Consider the following 19558-nt stretch of genomic DNA (forward strand, 5'->3'; position numbering starts at 1 on the left):
CTCCATTTACTACTTGGTACAGTACAGCGTAAAACATCATCAAGAGATGTACTGGCTCATTTCACTAAGAATGGATTCTAAACCAGGTCCCTCAGGATTGTCATTTTGAAAAATGAATGAATGATTTTAAAACATTGATCTAAGTTTTCTAAACTATCAGAGAAATTGTGTACATTTTACAACATCAGGTCTCATAATGCTCACAAGAGGAGGGGATGCAATTTTTTTTTTTTAAAAGCAGAGATTTACGTAAAGTAACATACCTTATCAAGTGCACTCATAAAATGCTGATCACCATTAAGGACTGAACTGATGAGTTGAAGAAATTTACTGTGAACTTCAAGAACAGATTCCACAAACTGTGTAGGCATCTGATCAAAAAGATAAAAAAGATTAATCCCGAGACGAGGTGAAATCTTAATCTGGACTGCAGGGCCATCTGTCTGGCTGGCGTCCAGTTTGAAATGAATGTTGGGCAGAACGGGCAACTGGGTTTACAGAAACCGATGCTAATTCCATCAATGGCTGTACATCCAGAGAACCATATTTCGCAACAGCCCAGTAAAGTCCCAGATTCCATCCCTTGTTTTCTTTTGCAATTGGGGAGTCCCATACCAATGCAGAAGGTCATTAGGCCCATTGAGTCTGCACCAACTCTCCAAAAGAGCACTCTACCTAGACCCACTCCTCTGCCCTATCCCCATAAACCTGCTCATTGATCATAGCCAATCCACCTAATCTGCACATCTTTGTGGAGTGTGGAAGGAAGACAGTGCACCCGGAGGAAACTCACGCAAACAGGGGGAGAATGTGCAAACTCCACACAGACAGTCACCCAAGGCCAGAATTGTTGTGAGGCAGCAGTGTTAACCAGTGTGCACAGGGAAACCAGAAGAAACAATCTCTATTGCCGATTCTTAATCACTGGTCTGGGGGAAAGAATGAATGCCTAGACATCAGGCCACAATGTGATGAGTTTTGCTGGGACTCTTCTCATAGTCAAACAGCCTGTAAACATTCACCACTGGGGCTACAAATTAAAAACTAATTAGTCAATGCATATGAAGCTCTAGAAGTCAATAAACTGTACTTCAGTATGATTCATTTACTTAGGGCAAGCCGGAAAAAAAATGTCAAAAATGACTGTAAAAGAAACTAGAACTGCGCATTGTTACGATCACAGTTGGATCGAAGATGCCAGAATGGAATTCTGGCTCAAACGACTGTAACCTTTACAGGCAGAATCACAGGACTGCTAATAGTTTAAACAATAATAAAAAATAACATGGATTATAAAAGTACATTTTAAGCTACAATGGTCCCATTAAAGTCCTTTTAAGCATGCAAGATGACTGTGGTCAAATACATGCACTTGCTCTGAACCCGTTAAGAGTCTGTGGTTTTCTCCTCCGAATCTCCCAAGATGATTGCCACATGTTTCCAACCAGGGCGGCACAGTGGTTAGCACTGCTGCCTCACATCGCTGAGAACCGGGGCTCGATCCTGGCCCCGGGTCAATGTCCGTGTGAAGTTTGCGCATTCGCATGGGTCTCTCCCCGCAACCCAAAGATGTGTAGGGTAGGTGGATTGGCCATACTAAATTGCCTCTTAATTGCGAAAGAAAATTGGAAACTGAATTAATTTTTAAAAAAAAAAGAGTTCCCAACCCCCACTCCCAAAACACACTTTCAATTCTTCTCTACGAATAATGCTTTCCTTTGGCAGCTTGCATCCCGAAATCCAGTCCAGGTTTTACAAATGACAATTCAAACAAAGCTTCTGCTCCACTTTTAATAGTGAATACAGTCCAGGATTTCACACCAACCTCTTTAGGATTTCTTCACCTTGACTGCTATGGAAACTTCTCACAATTACTTTAACTTTCGATTCCCAGACTGTATTGAAATTACATCAAACATTTCATCTATCTCTGAAGTCTACTGTCCTATTTTAAATCTAGTTACTGCGATTGTCTCTAACTCAGATGATAGAGTAAAGTTTTATTCATATAGGTGCTACTTGAATGCTTGTAGCTAAGAGGCAAAAATATGAAAAGTGTCTTGATTGTGGGAACTCGATCTCATAAAATGAATTAACCATTGTATTCCAGTGTATGCAGTACTGAGAATGTATTGATCTCTGTCTAATCAACTAATCAGTTCTAGAAAAGTCTTTGCCAAGCCATGTAACATGGCAGGTATGGAAAACATATGCAGTACTTTCCCTAAGACTGCACACGCAGACGCTAAGTTAGTTTTGATAGGCACCAGTCAATCTTAAGTAATGTCCAATGTTTGATTAACCAATCCTCCTCCAAATAACAGACATTAATTTGAACAAACCAGGAAGTCTCAGCTGAGAATTAGAAGCCAATGAAAGTAAATGTGGGGTTAAACCAGAGATAGGAATTCCCTTAAAAAAGTACGACCTCGTGGTCAAGGTCTTTGTTCATGAATTCCTGAATCATCTATCTGTTTGTGTCAAGTGATTTCTTTTTGTATTTACTATTTTTGCCATGTACTTGACTTCTTTTTTAAATTTAGAGTACCCAATTATTTCTTTTTCCAATTAAGTGGCAATTTAGCGTGGCCAATCCACCTATCCTGCACATCTTTGGGTTGTTGGGGTGAAACCCACGAGGCACGGGAAGAATGTGCAAACTCTACATGGACAGTGACTCAAGGCCGGGATTCGAACCCGGGTCCTCAGTGCCGTAGACTGCAGTGCTAACCACTGTGCCGCGTGCCTTCTGTGCTTGACTGTTTTAATGTATTGCTTGATATTTCATTTCCAAGTTTTTATTCAGTAAGTATACTGACAACTCAACAACCAGGAACACTACAGACAGTTACCCGCAGATCCGACCAAGGAACACATCTGCCAACTCAACAGACTGATCAAGACCTTGGATCCAGACCTTCAGAGCACCCTACGTGCTCTCATCCCACGTACTCCCCTCATTGGAGATCTCTACTGCCTCCCGAAAATACACAAGGCCAACACACCAGGCCGTCCTATCGTTTCAGGCAACGGGACCCTGTGTGAGAACCTCTCTGGCTACATCGAGGGCATCTTGAAACCCGTCGTACAAGGTGCACCCAGCTTCTGTCGCAACACAACGGACTTCCTACAGAAACTCAGCACCCATGGACCAGTTGAACCAGGAACATTCCTCGTCACAATGGATGTCTTGGCACTCTAACCAGCATCCCCCATGACGGCGGCATTGCTGCAACAGCCTCAGTACTCAACACCGACAACTGCCAATCTCCAGACTCAATTCTGCAACTCATCCGCTTAATTCTAGATCACAACGTCTTCACCTTCGACAGCAAGTTCTTCATCCAGACGCACGGAACAGCCACAGGACCAAATTCGCACCTCAATATGCCAACATCTTCATGCACAAGTTTGAACAAGACCTCCTCACCTAACAGGACCCTCAACCGACGTTAAATACACCAGATACATCGATGACATTTTTTTCCTTTGGACCCACAATGAAAAATCACTGAAACGACTACACGATGACATCAATAAGTTCCATCCCACGATCAGACTCACCATGGACTACTGTCCAAAATCAGTTGCATTCTTGGACACACTTGTCTCCATCAAGGACGGTCACCTCAGTACTTCGCTTTACCGCAAGCCCACGGATAACCTCACGATGCTCCACTTCTCCAGCTTCCACCCTAAATACATTAAAGAAGCCATCCCCTATGGACAAGCCCTCCGTATACACAGGATCTGCTCAGATGAGGAGGAGCGTAACAGACACATAGACGCTGAAAAATGCCCTCGTACAAACGGGATATGGCACTGGACTCATCGATCGACAGTTCCAACGCGCCACAGCAAAAACCGGCACTGACCTCCTCGGAAGACAAACACGGGACACGACCGACTGAGTACCCTTTGTTGTCCAGTACTTTCCCAGAGCGGAGAAACTACGACATCATCTTCGCAGCCTTCAACACATCATCGATGAAGATGAACATCTAGCCAAGGTCATCCCCACACCCCCACTACTAGCCTTCAAACAACCGTGCAACCTTAAACAAACCATTGTTTGCAGCAAACTACCCAGCCTTCAGACCAGCGACCACGACACCACACAACCCTACCATGGCAATCTCTGCAAGACGTGCCAGATCATCGACATGGATACCACCATTACACACGAGAACACCACCCACCACGTGAGAACACCACCCACCAGCTACGCGGTACATGCTTGTGCGATTCGGCCAACGTTGTCTACCTCACACGCTGCAGGAAAGGATGCCCCGAAGCGTGGTACATTGGCGAGACCATGCAGACGCTGCGACAACGATTGAACGGACATTGCGCGACAATCACCAGGCAGGAATGTTCCCTTCCAGTCGGGGAATACTTCAGCAGTCAAGGGCATTTAGCCTCTGATCTCCGGGTAAGCGTTCTCCAAGGCGGCCTTCAGGACGCGCGACAACGCAGAATCGCCGAGCAGAAACTTATAGCCAAGTTCCGAACACAAGTGGGATTCATGTCGCATTACATTCATCCCCCACCATCTGGCCTGGGCTTGCGAAATCCTACCAACTGTCCTGGCTTGAGACAATTCACACCTCTTTAACCTGGGGTTACCCCTATCTCTGAATCTTTAAAGACTTGATTACCTGCAAATGCTCGCATTCTAAGCATTATCTGGCATCTTTGAATTTGTCTATATATATGTTTCTGGAACATACCTCTTCATTCACCTGAGGAAGGAGCAGTGCTCCGAAAGCTAGTGTTTGAAACAAACCTGTTGGACTTTAACCTGGTGTTGTAAGACTTCTTACTGTCCAACGCTGGCATCTCCACATTATACCTGGGAGTAATTCACAATAAAGTCATATTTTTGACACCTCCCACCAACCAGACTACCGATTCTTATTAGAAGGTAAAATAAGAGTCTCATATCAGAACACCATCTTTATTCTTCCTTGAATTCTTCTGAACAACACCTTGGTCTCTGTTGTCTTAAACTTCAGGTGTATGAAACGTTCTTTCTGTCCCAATTCTCTGGTTATCTGGACTGTAACTTGCACTCTAGGAAATCCCTTTGCAACTCATATCCTGTCTAGTCTTTCTGCTAGCAGAATGTTCACACCCAAGATCCTGGCTCCAACTGGTCTCAAATCATCTAAACTAAAACCTAAAGTCTTTTAGCTTACAAAGACCTCCAGTTGCTAAGCTGGAGCCACACACTTATGCCTCATTTATTCTTCATGTCGTAGCCCACTCTGAGCACAACAAAAACACAGTTGCAACTGAACTGTCTCCTACACATAACCAGTATGAATCCAACTACAGATTTTACCCTTCCAGGCACAAAAACATGAAATACACCTAAAACTGTACATTATTTGTAATGTTTACCAATACAAATATAAATCCCTTAAAACTAACTTTATTTTCCTCACAGCATATACTAATCAGTTTTGCAGAACACAGTTTTCTTTGTTTTCAGATTAGATCAGTTCAACTCCTGCGGAATTACTTAGAGGTAAATAATTTTAAAATCCCTCTTCCTGGTTTAAGTCATTTAATATTTCTATTTGCCTTTCACGGTCTCCTGTTCTCTCCTTTTCCATATGGTTCTCTCACAATGTAATTAATTAGTGTATGGGTGGAATCTTCCAATGTCTTTTTCTCCCAGAGTGTCGGTTTCAGCAAGAAAATTAGCATGTAGCTCTCCAGCTGCAGAACGGAGTTTTCTCTCCAAATTTTCTGTGCAGGCACCCCGATCTGTACCACAGCAACCCCCTGCCCTCCCCCCACACAAGCACTGGGGTTGGGAATCCCCTCCAATGGGGCACCCCAGTGGGCTAGCCCCTGGCAATAGAACAGCAATGCCAGGGGGCACATGTCCTTCTCCCCCCCTCCCGTGGGGGACTATACTTACCTTTGCGCCCCCGGTTGGTTCCCCTTGACTAATTCCTGTTTTGCAATGGCTGCTGTAAACCTCGGCGGCATGCTGGGAATTCCTTACCTAGGGGGAACATATGGCGGGGAAGATCTTTAAATATATTCAAATGTATTTAAATGCATTTAAATGAAATTTCCACTGTTATGTCACTGGCAAGGGGTGGGGAAAATCTGAAAATGAGATCTTGTTGGCAAGGATCCTGTTTTCTGATTCTTGTGCGATTTTGCACTGGTGTCGCCATTTACGCTGACGGCTAGCGCAGGTTCAAAATAATCCCCTATGAGCCTTGTTCATTTTTTTCTCCCCTTACTTTTTCCCTTACAAAAAAAAACAGGCAGCTGGTCCCTTTTAAATAAATCTACATGATCTTGCAGCATTTCTAACAGAATAGCTAGTGCAAATGTTGAGGAAATATGAACATGTTGCATTACCTGGCCGCTCTCTGTGTGAGATTCTAATTTCTTTGCCTTTATAAGAAAATATGTGCAGAGGCATTCAGAAAGATAAACCAGCTCCTTCCCTTTCACCTCTCAGAGTGATTGCACTCCATAGTTTATAATAAAAATATTTAAAGTATTCCAGCTGACCATAACCATTCATTTTAATTTCTCTCTCATCATCAAATATGGCACCAGTTTGTTAATCCAGGAGAGCACAGAATATTATGTGATAGATTGCTGTGGTGTTACTGGACAGGTTGGAATGGAAACTCCTGCAGTGACGTCCTGGGACTGAGATGATTGACTTCCAACAACCGCAATCATCTTCCTTTGTGTCAGGTATGACCCAAACCAGTGGAATGGAGTGTACAAACACAAGAGTGCACCAGCAAATAGGGAAAAATGGTAAAAAGACCAAGTTCCAGGCTGACCGCACAAAAAGAACTAAATAGGTATGAGCTGATAACTATTACAGAGATGTGGCTGAAAAGGGACCAAAGTGGGGAACTAATTATTGTTGTTTCAGAACAACAGGCAACAAGGAAAGGGAGTTGGCAGCTTTGTTAATAAAAGATTAGATCAAAGAGAAATGATCTTGGCTCAAAATTAAGATGTGGAATCAGTTAGGTGAAAATAAGAAAAAGCAAGGGAGTGAATTCACTGGCAGGAGTAGTCTATAGGTCTCCTCTAGGACACTCTAGGATAAAGTATAAGTCAACAAATAATTAGGGCTAAAAACAAAGCTACTGCAATAATCGCAAGCAACTTAAAACTTCATAGATTTGACAAACCAAATTGGCAAAGGTGGTCTTGAGGTAGAGTTTATAAAAATGTATTTGAGGCCGCTTCTTAGAACAATATATATCGTGGAACCAACCAGGCTATTTTAGAGTTGATAATGTATACAGAGACAGAATTGAGTAATGATCTCATTGTAAAATAATGTTCTAGGGAAGAGTGATCGTAATATGACAGACTTTCACAGTTGGAGGGTGAGAAATTTGGGTTTGAAGCTAATGCCGTAAATATAAATAAAAGGTGATTACAAAGGTATGAAGACAATATTGGTTAGAGTGGATTAATAAAATAGATTAAAACGAAGATGGTCGATACACATTTGCAGATATTTAAAAAGAGAGGCTTCATAATTCGCGATAAATATAAATGTTAAAATGATTACTGTTAAGCCAGACACCGGGAAAATTTTGAAAGATAGTAAAGGATGATTTAAATAAAAAAGTGGGAGAAATTAGATTAGCCGGGTAACTAGTAAGAAATATAAAAACAGGCAGAAAGAGCTTCTACAAGTATATGAAATAGAAGAGAAAAATGTTGGTCCCTTAGAGGATGAGACAAGGGAATTAGTACTAGAAAACAAGGAAATGCAGAGACCTAGAACAAATATTTAGTGTCTGCCTTCAAGGTAGAAGGTATTAAAAGCATTTCAATAGTCCCACAAAGGGGGAGTGAGCCTCAGGCCTAGATAATAATAATAATCTTGTTTAGTGTCACAAGTAGGCTTACATTAACACCGCAATGAAGTTACTGTGAAAACCCCCGAGTCACTACACTCCGGCGCCTGTTCGCGTAGACTGCGGGAGAATTCAGAATGTCCGAATTACCCAACAGCATGCCTTTGGGGACTTCTGGAAGGAAATCTGAGCACTTTGGGGAGGAAATCCACGCAGACACGGAGAACGTGCAGACTCTGCACAGCCAGTGAGCCAAGCGGGAATTGAATTTGTGGTCCTGGTGCTGTGAAGCAACAGTGCTACCATGTCACCCGTGGGATAGGGTGCTCTTTCAGAGGGTTGGTGCAGACTTGATGGGCCGAATGGCCTCCTTCTGCATTGTAGGGATTCTATTCTATGAAAATCAAGGGTAAAAGACAGGAACATAAAAAAATGATCACTGGACAAGAAGTACGAGAAACACTACAAACATATGAAACGGGAGCAGAGATCGGCCTTTCAACCCTTCCAGGCTGTCCTGCCATTCAAGATGATCATAGCTAATCTTTTTGTGATGAGATCCACATTCCCCATATCCCTTGATTCTTTTGTCCATGAAGAATCTATTTCCCTCTGCCTTAAAAATATTCAGTGATGTCACTTTCACAGCCATCTGAGGTAGAGTTCCAAAATCGTACAACCCTCAGAAATAAAATACTCATCTGTCCTAGAAGGGTGAACCCTAGTATGTATAAAATCATGTTGATCCTTCCCAATTACCTGGAGCTTGCCTCGTAGCGCAGGAATAACCTCTTTAATGATCAATTCTAATCCCTTCCCCACGATAGATGTCAAGCTAACTGGCCTCGAATTTCCTGTTTCCTGCCTCCCTTCCTTCTTGAAGAGCGTTTCTATTCATTACTTTCTTATCTTCCAGAAACTTAAAAAAAAATTTTTTTTTGTAAAAAGAGTATCCAATTTTTATCCCCCCCCCAAATAAGGGGCAATTTGGCTTGTAAAGTTTAGTGCTTGTACCATTTGTTTTTTGTAGAAATGTGTTGTGAACGGTTTTAAAAATCAGAGTATCCATCCCCCACACGCTGGTACTGAGGGGAGGGTTTCCTGTTTCTCCAACAGAAAATTAGTGTTTGTAACTTGTATATATTTTTTACTGTTTTAATAAAAAAATATGGACAATTCATTTACCCTGAAACATCGCAGACACAGACAGTGACCAGGGGCCAGGATCGAACCCGGGTCCTCACCGCTGTGACCTTTCCAGAATCTAACGAATTATGAAAAGCTAACACCAACACCTCTACTTTCTCATTAGTTACCTCTTTTAAGACTCTAAGATTAATTCCATCACAACCCGAGACTTGTCTGCCTGCAGCTATATCAGTTTGCTCAGTACAGCTTTCCCAGTGATTGTAATATCACCTAGTTCCTCTCTCTCGTCCACCTCCCGATTTACAGCTTTATTGGAATGACTCTTGTATCCTCTATTCTGAATAGAGAAAAAAAATCTGTTCATATCACCCACCATTTCCTTATTATCGCCTATTAACTCCCCCTTTTTATTTTCCGGAGGACCATCATTCGCTTTATTTACTCTTTTCCTGTTTAAATACCTGTAGAAACTCTTGCTATCTATTTTTACATTCCTAGCTATCTTCCTCTTGTACCCTAATTTCATTCTCCCGATTAATCTTTTAGTCATTTTCTGCTGTTCTGAATATTATGACCAACCATCTGACCTGCCACTCACCTTTGAGCAATTTTGTCTTTTCCTTAAGTTTGATACTTTCCTTAACTTTAGTTAACCATGATGGAGGAAAGTCCCCCCTTCAGAATGTTTCTTTATTGTAGGAAAATACTTATTCTGAGTATTCTGAAATATCCCCCTAAATGCGTGATATTGCTTCTCTGCTATCTACTGTTCTCTGCAGTACTGGACCTGATATTGGGGAATGAGCCTGGACAGGTATTTGAGGTTTTCAGTAGGTGAACGTTTTGGGAGTAGTGACCACAATTCCGTATGTTTTAGGGTACTTTTAGATAGGGGTGAGGGTCGGTTGCTAAACTGGGGATAGGCAAATTATGATAAAATTAGACAGCAATTGAAGAATTTGGATTGGGTGCGGTGGTTGGAGGGTAACTCAACATCGGACATGCGGGAGCCTTTCAAGTGACAACTGATTAGGATTCAGGAAAGTCATGTTCCTGAGAGAACGAAGGATAAGTATGGGAAGTTTACGGAGCCTTGGATAACGAAGGATATTATGAACCTCATCAAAAAGGAAAAGGAGGCTTTTGTACGGTCTAGATGGTGGAGACAGTCAAAACCCTCGAGGAGTATAAAGAAAGTAGGAAGGTACTTAAGCGGGAAATTAGGAGGGCTAGGAAGGGGTCATGAAAAGTCCTTGGCAAATACGATTAAGGTGAATTCCAAAGCTTTTTATTCATATGTAAAAAGCAAGTGGATGGCCAGGGAAAGGACAGTGGGGGGAATCTATGTGTTGAAGCAGAGGAAATGGGTGAGGTACTAAATGATTACTTTGCATCAGTGTTCACCAAGGAAAAGGACTTTTTGGAAGATGATTCTTGGGTAACGTGTGTGGATAGTCTGGGAGGTGGTATTGGGTGTTTCAAAATACATTAAAGGTAGATAAGTCTCCTGGACCTGACGGGATTTACCCCAGAATACGGAGGGAAGCAAGGGAGGAAATTGCTGAGGCCTTGACTGACATCTTTGTATTCTCATTGGCTACAGGTGAGGTCCCAGAGGACTGGAGAATAGCTCATGTGGTACCGCTGTTTAAGAAAGGTAGCAAGGATAATCCAGAAAACTATAGGCCGGTGAGCCTCACATCGGTAGTAGGTAAATTATTGGGAGAGAATTCTCAAGAACAGGATTTATATCCATTTGGAAACAAATGGATTCATTAGCGATAGACAGCATGGTTTTGTGAAGGAGAGGTCGTGCCTCACTAACACGATCGAGATTTTTGAGGAGTTGACAAAGTTGATTGAAATGGGGAGGGCAGTGGATGTTGTTCCCATGGATTTCAGTAACGAATCAGACAAGATGCCTCATGGCTGACTGGTACAAAAGGTAAAGTCACATGGGATCAGAGATGAGGTGGCAAGATGGATACAGAACTAGCTCGGTCACAAAAGGTAGAGGGTAGCAGTCAAAGCATGTTTTTCTGAATGGAAGGTTGTGACGAGTGGTGTTCCACAGGGATCAATGCTGGAGCCTCTTGTTTATAATATCCAAACTTGGAGGAAAATGTAGCTGTTCTGGTTTGTAAGTTAGCAGATGACACCAAGGTTGGTGGAGTGCCAGAGAGTGTTGAGGATTGTCAGAGAATAGAGCAGGTCATAGATAGGTTGGAGACTTATGTGAGGTAATGCATTTTGGTAGGTAAATATATAGTAAATGGCAAAACTCTTAGGAATACAGAAAGTCAGAGAGATCTGGGTGTACAGGCCCACAGATATTTGAAAGTGGCAACACAAGTGATAAGGTCGTCAAGAAGGCATATAGAATGCTTGTCTTCATTGAACGGGGCATTGAGTATAAAAACTGGCAAGTCATGCTAGTTGTATAGAACCTTGGTAAAGCCACATTTTGAATATTGCGCACAATTCTGGTTGCCACACTACCAGAAAAATGTGACGGCTTTGGAGAGGGAACATAGGAGAGTTTACCAGGATGTTGCCTGGTCTGGAGGGTGTTAGCTAGGCGGAGAGGCTGATTAAACGTGAACTGTTTTCATTAGAACGATAGAGGTTGAGGGGCGACCTGATAGGAGGTTTACAAGATTATGAGAGGCATGGACAGAGTGGATGAGCAGGCACTCTTTCCCAGGGTGGTGGGTCGTCAATCACTAGGGGGCATAGGTTTAAGATCCGTGGGGCAAAGTTTAGAGGAGATGTACGGGGCAGGTTTTTTTTTTTTAAAACAGGGTGGCGAGTGCCTGGAACACGTTGCCAGGACAGGTTGTGGAAACAGATACATTAACCACGTTCAAAAGGCATCTCAACAAATACATGGATAGGATGGGTAGAGAGGGATACGGCACTAGGAAGTGCTGAGGATTTTGGCCAAGGGCGGCATCATGGCCGGTACAGGCTTGGTGGGCCGAAGGGCCTGTTCTTGTGCTGTATTGTTCTTTATCTCCTAGCTCTGTATCCAGCTCATCTTTCATGCCCACATAGTTGCCCTGATTTAAATTTAAAATACTAGTCTTAGACCCACTCTTCACCCGTTCAAACTTAATGTAAAATTCAGTCATATTATGTTTGCTGCTACCTAGGATGCTTTTACACTGAAGTAATTAATTAATCACATCACATTACCCAGTACTAAGTAAAATAATCTGCTCCCTGGTTGGTTCCAGAATGTGTTCTAAGAAACTCTAGCAAAAAGATCCTATGAATCCTCAACCAGGGTACCACTGCCCATCTGATTTTTCCAGTTTATATGTAGATTAAAATCACCCATGATTACTGCCATTCCTTTGTCGTAAGCACCCAATATTTCTTCTTGTATACTTTGCCCTACATTGTGGTTCCCGTTAGGGGGCTTGTAAACCACTCACTCTAGTGATTTATTTCCCCTACGATTCCTCACTTCCCAATTTAATTCTCCCGATTAGCTTTTTAGTCATTCTCTGTTCTGTATAATATGACCGATCATGTGACCTCAATCTCAAACCAATTCCACATCCTGATCTTCTGAATCAAGTTTATCTTTAACTACTGCACCAATTCCATCCTTGATCAACAGTGCTACCCCTCCACCTTACCCAAGTCTTATTCTTCTAGAATGTCATATACACTGAATATTCAAGACCCAATCCTCATCACCCTGCAGCCAGGTCTCCGTAATGGCCATCAGATCATACCGGCACATTAGCACAGTGGTTAGCACTGTTGCTTCACCGCTCCAGAGACCTGGGTTCGATTCCTGGCTTGGGTCACTGTCTGTGTGAAGCCTGCACGGTCTCCCCACGTCTGTGTGGGTTTCCTCCGGGTGCTCCGGTTTCCTCCCACAGTCCAAAGATGTGCAGGTTATGTGGATTGGTCACGCTAAATTGCCCTGTAGTGTCCAAAGGTTAGGTGGGGTTGTTGGTTTGCGGGGATAGGGTTGAGCTGTGGGCTTAGGTAGGGTACTCTTTCTGGGCTGGTGTAGACTCGATGGGCCGAATGGCCTTCTGCACTGTAATTTCTTTTTGTTTTAAATTTAGAATACCCAATTAATTTTTTCCAATTAAGGGGCAATTTAGCGTGACCAATCCACCTACTCTGCACATCTTTGAGTTGTGGAGCAAAACCCACGCAAAAACGGGAAAATGTGCAAACTGCACATGGACAGTGACCCAGAGCTGGGATCGAACCTGGGACCTCGGCGCCATGAGGCAGCTGTGCTAACCACTGTGCCACCATGCTGCCCTCTGCACTGTAATTTCTATGATTTATTTACTTCAATATGTGCCAATTTGCTTACTTTGTTATGAATGCTCCGCACATTTAAATGTAGGGCCTTTCAATAGTCTTCTTTCTATCTTTGTAACATCTAGTCTTGATTATCTGCGGATTTTTCGTTTTCTTGTTGCTCTGTCCCTTCCTTCCATTCTCGGACCCTAATTCGACATATTTCTATATCCCTCTCTTCCCTCGTCTTTACTCTTTTTTAATATAAATTTAGAGTACCCAATTATTTTTTTCCAATTAAGGGGCAATTTAGCCAACTCACCTACCCTGCACATCTTTAGATTTGTGGGGGCGAAACCCATGCAAACACAGGTAGAATGTGCAAACTCCACACGGACAGTGACCCAGAGCCGGGATCAGACCTGGGACCTTGGCGCCGCAAGACAACAGTGCTAAACACTGTCACCGTGCTGGCCCCTCGTCTTTACTCTTAGATATGCCACATCTTTCTACACTTGATCCCTTGCCCCCACTATTTAATTTAAAGCCCTCTCTACTTCCCTGGTTACGAAATTCGCAAGAACACTGGTCCCAGCACGGTTCAAGTGTAGACTCTCCCAACGGTATTGCCTCCACTTTCCCCAGTACTGGTGTCAGTACTACACAAACCGGAACCCACTTTTCCCATACCAGTCTTTGAGCCACGTATTCATCTCTGTAATTTTATGTACCGTATCCAATTTGCACGTGGCTTCAGAGATTATAAGCTTTGCTGTTCTGCTTTTCAATTCAGTGCCTAGATCCTCAAACTCTCAATACAGAAACTCTTCCCTAGTTCTAACCAATGAAACTGAAGTCTGACAAGTCCCCTGGGCCTGATGGACCACATTCTTTGATCTGAAAAGAAGTGGTTACATTTTTTGTAATCTTGCAAAATTCCCTAGATTCTGGAATGGTCTCAGCTTGTAATGCCCATATTCAAAAAAGGAGTGAGACAGAAATGAAACTATAGACCAGTTAGCCCAACATCCAAAATTGGGAAAATGTTAGAATCCATTATTAGTAGTGATACTTTTCAGATTACAGAATTCTCATAGAATTAGCAGTGACAGCACAAAGCCATCTGGGAGAAGACCGTTTCTCTTCACCCATCGGGACTGAGGTAAAATCAAAGATGGTGGCCAAGAAGAATGCTGCTCTGAAGGGCATCATACCACGGTCTCCTGTACAGGCCTCCATGCTGACATTCTTAAACTGACAGGATGAAGTCTTGTACCCTCTTATCTATGCAAATGTCTGGCAAATGTTAACAAATGACACCAGGCATGAGATAAACTAAAAGGTGATCACAACTAAAGTGACAGACAAAAGGGAGAGAACACTTTAGGTACAAGCCATTTGGTCACTGGCCAGATGAACTAGAACAAGTGATTGACAGTGGGTGAACAACCAGCTCCAAGAAATAAAGTATATTAGCAGATGCTCGGAGGGGAAGTAGGCAGTCTTCGCCGAGCAGAAGATGGTCGGGAAAGACTTTCCTCAGACCGCACCCGGTCCGCTCAAGGATGCAAAGAATGAAGAAAGCTGCTGCAAACAAACAAGAGATTGGGGTACATCACCTCAAGCAGCCTGTTTTTAACATGTTTATATATGGTGCCTCACATATCCTCAGGACAACTCAAGCGCTTCATACCCAACAAATTACTCTCGAGAGATAGTCAAATATTGTGATTTTTTTCCAGGTAAATAAGGCAGTCACTTTGCACACATCAAAATGTCACAAACAGCAAGAGAGATGCATAGCCAGTTAACTCCTTCTGGTGGTGTTGGTTCAGGGATGGATTGTCTGTTTGGAAATTGGAGTGACTGTCCATTTCTCCTTGAAAAAATCCTGAGAGATGGTTTAAAATTTAATTTGAAGGATGCTACCTTAAAATCACCCTCCAGTCTTGGTTTCGAGTAGTTGTTTAGGTTCTGGGATGAATCTTGAACGGATTTGTTTGATGTTACTCTGATAGTCTAAAGCCCCTCTCCTATTACATCACTGCCTGCTCAAAACCCTGAATTTGTAAAAGAGAAAGTAAAACCTGCTCCATTTTGGTCAATATTGACTGATAAATCAAATGGATATCAATAGCACAGAGGGAGTGAACTTGGCAATTGGACATTGTTGCATACATTGTTTTCTCATAAATACTAAAAAAGGGAAATACCCCAAGGGAAAGAAATACAATTTCACTTGTGACCTGGCCAATATTTATCCCTCAATCAACATGGCAAAAAAATTATCTGTTTGTGGGAGTTTGTTGTGTGAACAGTGACACACTTTAAAAGTACTTCACTGGATGTAAAGTACTTTGGAATGACAAATAAAAGGTGCAATATAAATGCAAATCTTTCTTTTTCTATGACTACAGAAATCCCAAGCAAAGATTGTGCTTTCACACCACCTTCTGCGGATTCTTATTTCTCAAGACTGAAAATTGGACAATATTTGCAAGGAATAGAAATGTCTCTTAACAACTAACAGATAGTCCACACAATTCATCTTCACAATTCAGAGCAAGGAAATCTTTAAAAGGAGGACTCACGTTTTCCTGAGAGAGGTTACTGATGGATCTAAGGCCCTCATCATGTATGTGATTCTGAAGCTCCTGAATCATGTGAGGTAAACCATTTGAGACAGCACGAAGCAACGTATATATATTTGCCATGTCTGCTAAAGGGTGAAAAGGACAGAGGGAGAAAAGGGGAAATTGCACATCTTTATTGTCATATACTTGTTCAACAACCTTTCAATAAGAGTAATGAAATATACCAGTCTGCTGTAAATGTTACCTTATTGGTAATCCAGAGGCTAGGACTCATAATTTAAAAAAACAAGATCTCAAATCCTTTCAGGGGCAGTTTGAGAATTTGAATTCATATTTAAAAACCTACAATTAAAAATGGAATCAGTAAAAAAGCAATAAAATGACCATGAAACAGTCAGATCATCGTGAAAACAGAAATAAAAACAAATTACTGTGGATGCTGGAAAATCTCAGTAGGTCTGGCAGCATCTGGAGGGAGAGGAAAGAGCTAATGTTTCGAGTCCGGATGACCGTTGACATCTTTTCTCTCCCTACAGATGCTGCCAGACCTGCTGAGATTTTCCAGCATTTTCTCTTTGGATAAAAACAGAAATAGTTGATTAAGGAAGATAACTTGCCAACCGTACCCAATCAGACCTGTGGCTGATTGCCCTTTGAAGTGCTCGAGAGTTCCACTTGGGGTTGCACAAACATATTTCCAAGACAATTAGAGATGGGTAATAAATGCCAGCCGTGCTAACCATGACTCAGAGTTTGAAAAAAAGAAACCTTTTAATGGATTTTGTACACCATTTGGTAAAAAGCATATCTATCAGTAACTAGATAAAAGTTAAGGTAGAAAATATTCATCAGTGTTTGGAGGAAATCTGATCCTGACAGATACCCGAAACATAATGCCATATGAATGGATTTAGTAACAGAAATCAATGTACCCAAGGGGCAGGTCAGTGCTGATTTTTTAGAGCAAATGTGACTCACAATGTAGAACTTCAAAGATAACTGACAGTTTTTCAACGGGCCGTCAAGTGGCCATTCTTCACGCATAATCTTAAAGAGATTAGTGCTGACAGGCCATTTTACTGCGGGGACAACACTGATGAACTAAACACACAAATTGAGATTGCTCAAATAGTCACGACATCACTGTACTTGAGAGGGGCATTTGTTTTTATATTGTATCTTGTATTTTAGCCATTTGACGGAAGTTGAATTGGTAGAGATTGTTCAAGACAAGATCTTTCGTTTCAATTTGACAAGTTCAAACATAGGCTATATGAGGTCATCCAACCATTTTGCAAGACCAACCTGCTTTAACACAAGGTTCAACTAGGTTACAACGGCATTATAAAATTGCAGCTTCCTCTAGACAGTACTTTTACATTTTGACTTAGTCATTTACACTTAAGCCTGAAACAAATTATGTTTCATCAGTTCAAGGAAATACTAGTTTTGGGATTCTATTCTATGAACAAGTCTTGCCAGTAATGGCAACTCAGCAAAATTCAAGCCTGTATTGTTCATTGATTCATTAGATCCTTGCATCCTAGCAGTTATTTTACATGCAGCTGTATTTATTTAAAGTGTCAACTGTGGAGTGTAAAGCATTAAAAAGATGACATTCAACTTTTATTACCTTATTTGTTGCACAACAACCTGCATGTATATGGCATATTTAGCAAAGTAACAGGACCCAAAGGGCTTCACAGGAGCATTATCAAACTAATTTTGCCTCCAGGCCAGGTGACCAAAATGTTGGTGATCAATGTTGGTTTTAAAGAGTGTTTTGAAGGAGAGGTTGGAGGAGAGGTTTTAGGGAGTAAATTCCTTCAATAACTGCACTCCACACTACCTGCGCTATTCTGGCACCTTTTGGAATAAACCATTTGCATGTACCTAGGATTGTATAATTTCTCTCATTAAATGCAATAATGTTTGGCTGGTGGCATAGTAGTTATGTTAGTGGACTAATAATCTTAAAGCCTGGAGCAATGTTCTTTCGAATCTTTTCCATCCATGAGCGGAATTTTGTTATGTGCACCAATATCAAGGTAATGTGCAGATTTGTGACACCAGAAGAAACAGAAGCTTATACATATTTTATAAAGTTACCAGAGTGTGAAAGGAGGAGCAAGAAGACCACCTCCATCCAGCCTTTGACATGGTAACATGCTAGTCCACAAATGGACAGATTTACTGCGTTCAATTTCAGATTTACCATGGAGGTATTTGAACTCAAGAACTCTAGGTTCCAAGTTCAGTATCATAATCACTACAGCATAATACACGAGAGAAGCATGTTTTTCTGTTGCATCTTTCTTTCAGTCATTTGGCAGAAGTTGAATTGGTAGGGATTGCTCTAGGCAAGGATCTTCTATTCAATCTGACAAGTTCAAAATAGAAAGAGCTAGGAAGGCATGCCTTTTTAAATTGACAGAAAATGTGGAAAACTCATTTACTTTTTCAGCTTACTGAGAGTTTCCTTCACTGAAAACTGCACGAAACGCGAGGAAAATAGCTCAGTCATTTCCTCACATCAATAAACATAATCAAGAAGAGGTAAAGTCTCCAAATTTGAAGAGATAAGCTTTCAGGAGTTGCAAAGTCAGAAAGCCAGAGTTGCTGCGAATTAAATGAATATTGAAGGGGGAAAACTGCACCCGAGATCTGGGGAGGTTGACTGTGAAAATCCTCTTACGGACTCGCTCTTTAATTTAACTGGCTCCCTCTTCGGCCCTACCTGCTCGCTGCGTCCCGCCCCAAACCTACCTGCTCCTCCACTCGGTCTTACCCCTCCTTGACGCATTCCCTCCCCAGTTCTATCCGCTTGCCACCTCCCTCCCGTCGCCACCTGTCCTTCAATGCACCAAACTTAAAACCAGTGGCTACTTCTTCATGCACCTATTTTCCATATTCTCAACTCCCTAAATGAGCAATAAAAAAAATTTGATCCAGAGCTAAAGATGGTCAGATGGCTTGAATTGCACATCTGCGAGGAGTGGTCTTTTGCAGTTGTCTGCACACCATTGCCCATGTTACAGCAAGTGGTTAGCACTGTTGCTTCCCAGCACCAGGGTCCCAGGTTCGATTCCTGGCTTGGGTCACTGTGCGGAGTCTGCACGTTTTCCCTGTGTCTGCGTGAGTTTCCTCCGGATGCTCTGGTTTCTTCCCACATGTCCCGAAAGAGGTGCTGTTAGGTGATTTGGACATTCTGAATTCTCTCTCCGTGTACCAGAACAGGCGCCAGAATATGGTGACTAGGGGCTTTTCACAGTAACTTCATTGCAGTGTTAAAAGAACAAAGAAAATTTACAGCAGAGGAACAGGCCCTTCGGCCCTCCCAGCCTGCGCCGATCCAGATCCTTTATCTAAACCTGTCGCCTGTTTTCCAAGGATCTACTTCCCTCTATTCCCAGCCCGTTCATATATCTGTCTAGATGCATCTTAAATGATGCTATCAAGCCTGCAAGGGGCTGGGTTAGCTCACTGGGCTAAATCACTGGTTTTTAAAGCAGACCAAGCAGGCCAGCAGCATGGTTCGATTCCCAGACCAGCCTCCCCGGACAGGCACTGGAATGTGGCGACGAGGGGCTTTTCACAGTAACTTCACTGAAGCCTACTCATGACAATAAGCTATTTTCTTTTCATTTTCATTTCATTTCACCTCAGCTGGCAAAGCGT

At 42.2% G+C, this 19558-nt stretch overlaps 1 protein-coding gene across 9 annotated transcripts in view; it reads right to left on the minus strand.

The window, feature by feature from the left end:
- The window catches only part of cul2 (cullin 2), a 100347-nt gene that overhangs the window by 31920 nt on the left and 48869 nt on the right, over positions 1–19558 (minus strand). For 4 of the 9 annotated variants that reach the window (XM_038798291.1, XM_038798293.1, XM_038798299.1 and 1 more), the window contains 3 exons: positions 15878–16005; positions 5930–6016; positions 264–371 (listed from right to left, as the gene is read on the minus strand). In XM_038798291.1, the coding sequence (XP_038654219.1) occupies positions 264–371; positions 5930–6016; positions 15878–16005 (323 nt within the window). The remainder of the gene's footprint in view (positions 1–263; positions 372–5929; positions 6017–15877; positions 16006–19558) is intronic. The other 5 variants (XM_038798292.1, XM_038798294.1, XM_038798295.1 and 2 more) reach the window with 3 other exon arrangements.

The sequence above is a fragment of the Scyliorhinus canicula genome, chromosome 5, assembly GCF_902713615.1.
Source record: "Scyliorhinus canicula chromosome 5, sScyCan1.1, whole genome shotgun sequence".
Classification (NCBI taxonomy): Eukaryota; Metazoa; Chordata; class Chondrichthyes; order Carcharhiniformes; family Scyliorhinidae; genus Scyliorhinus; species Scyliorhinus canicula.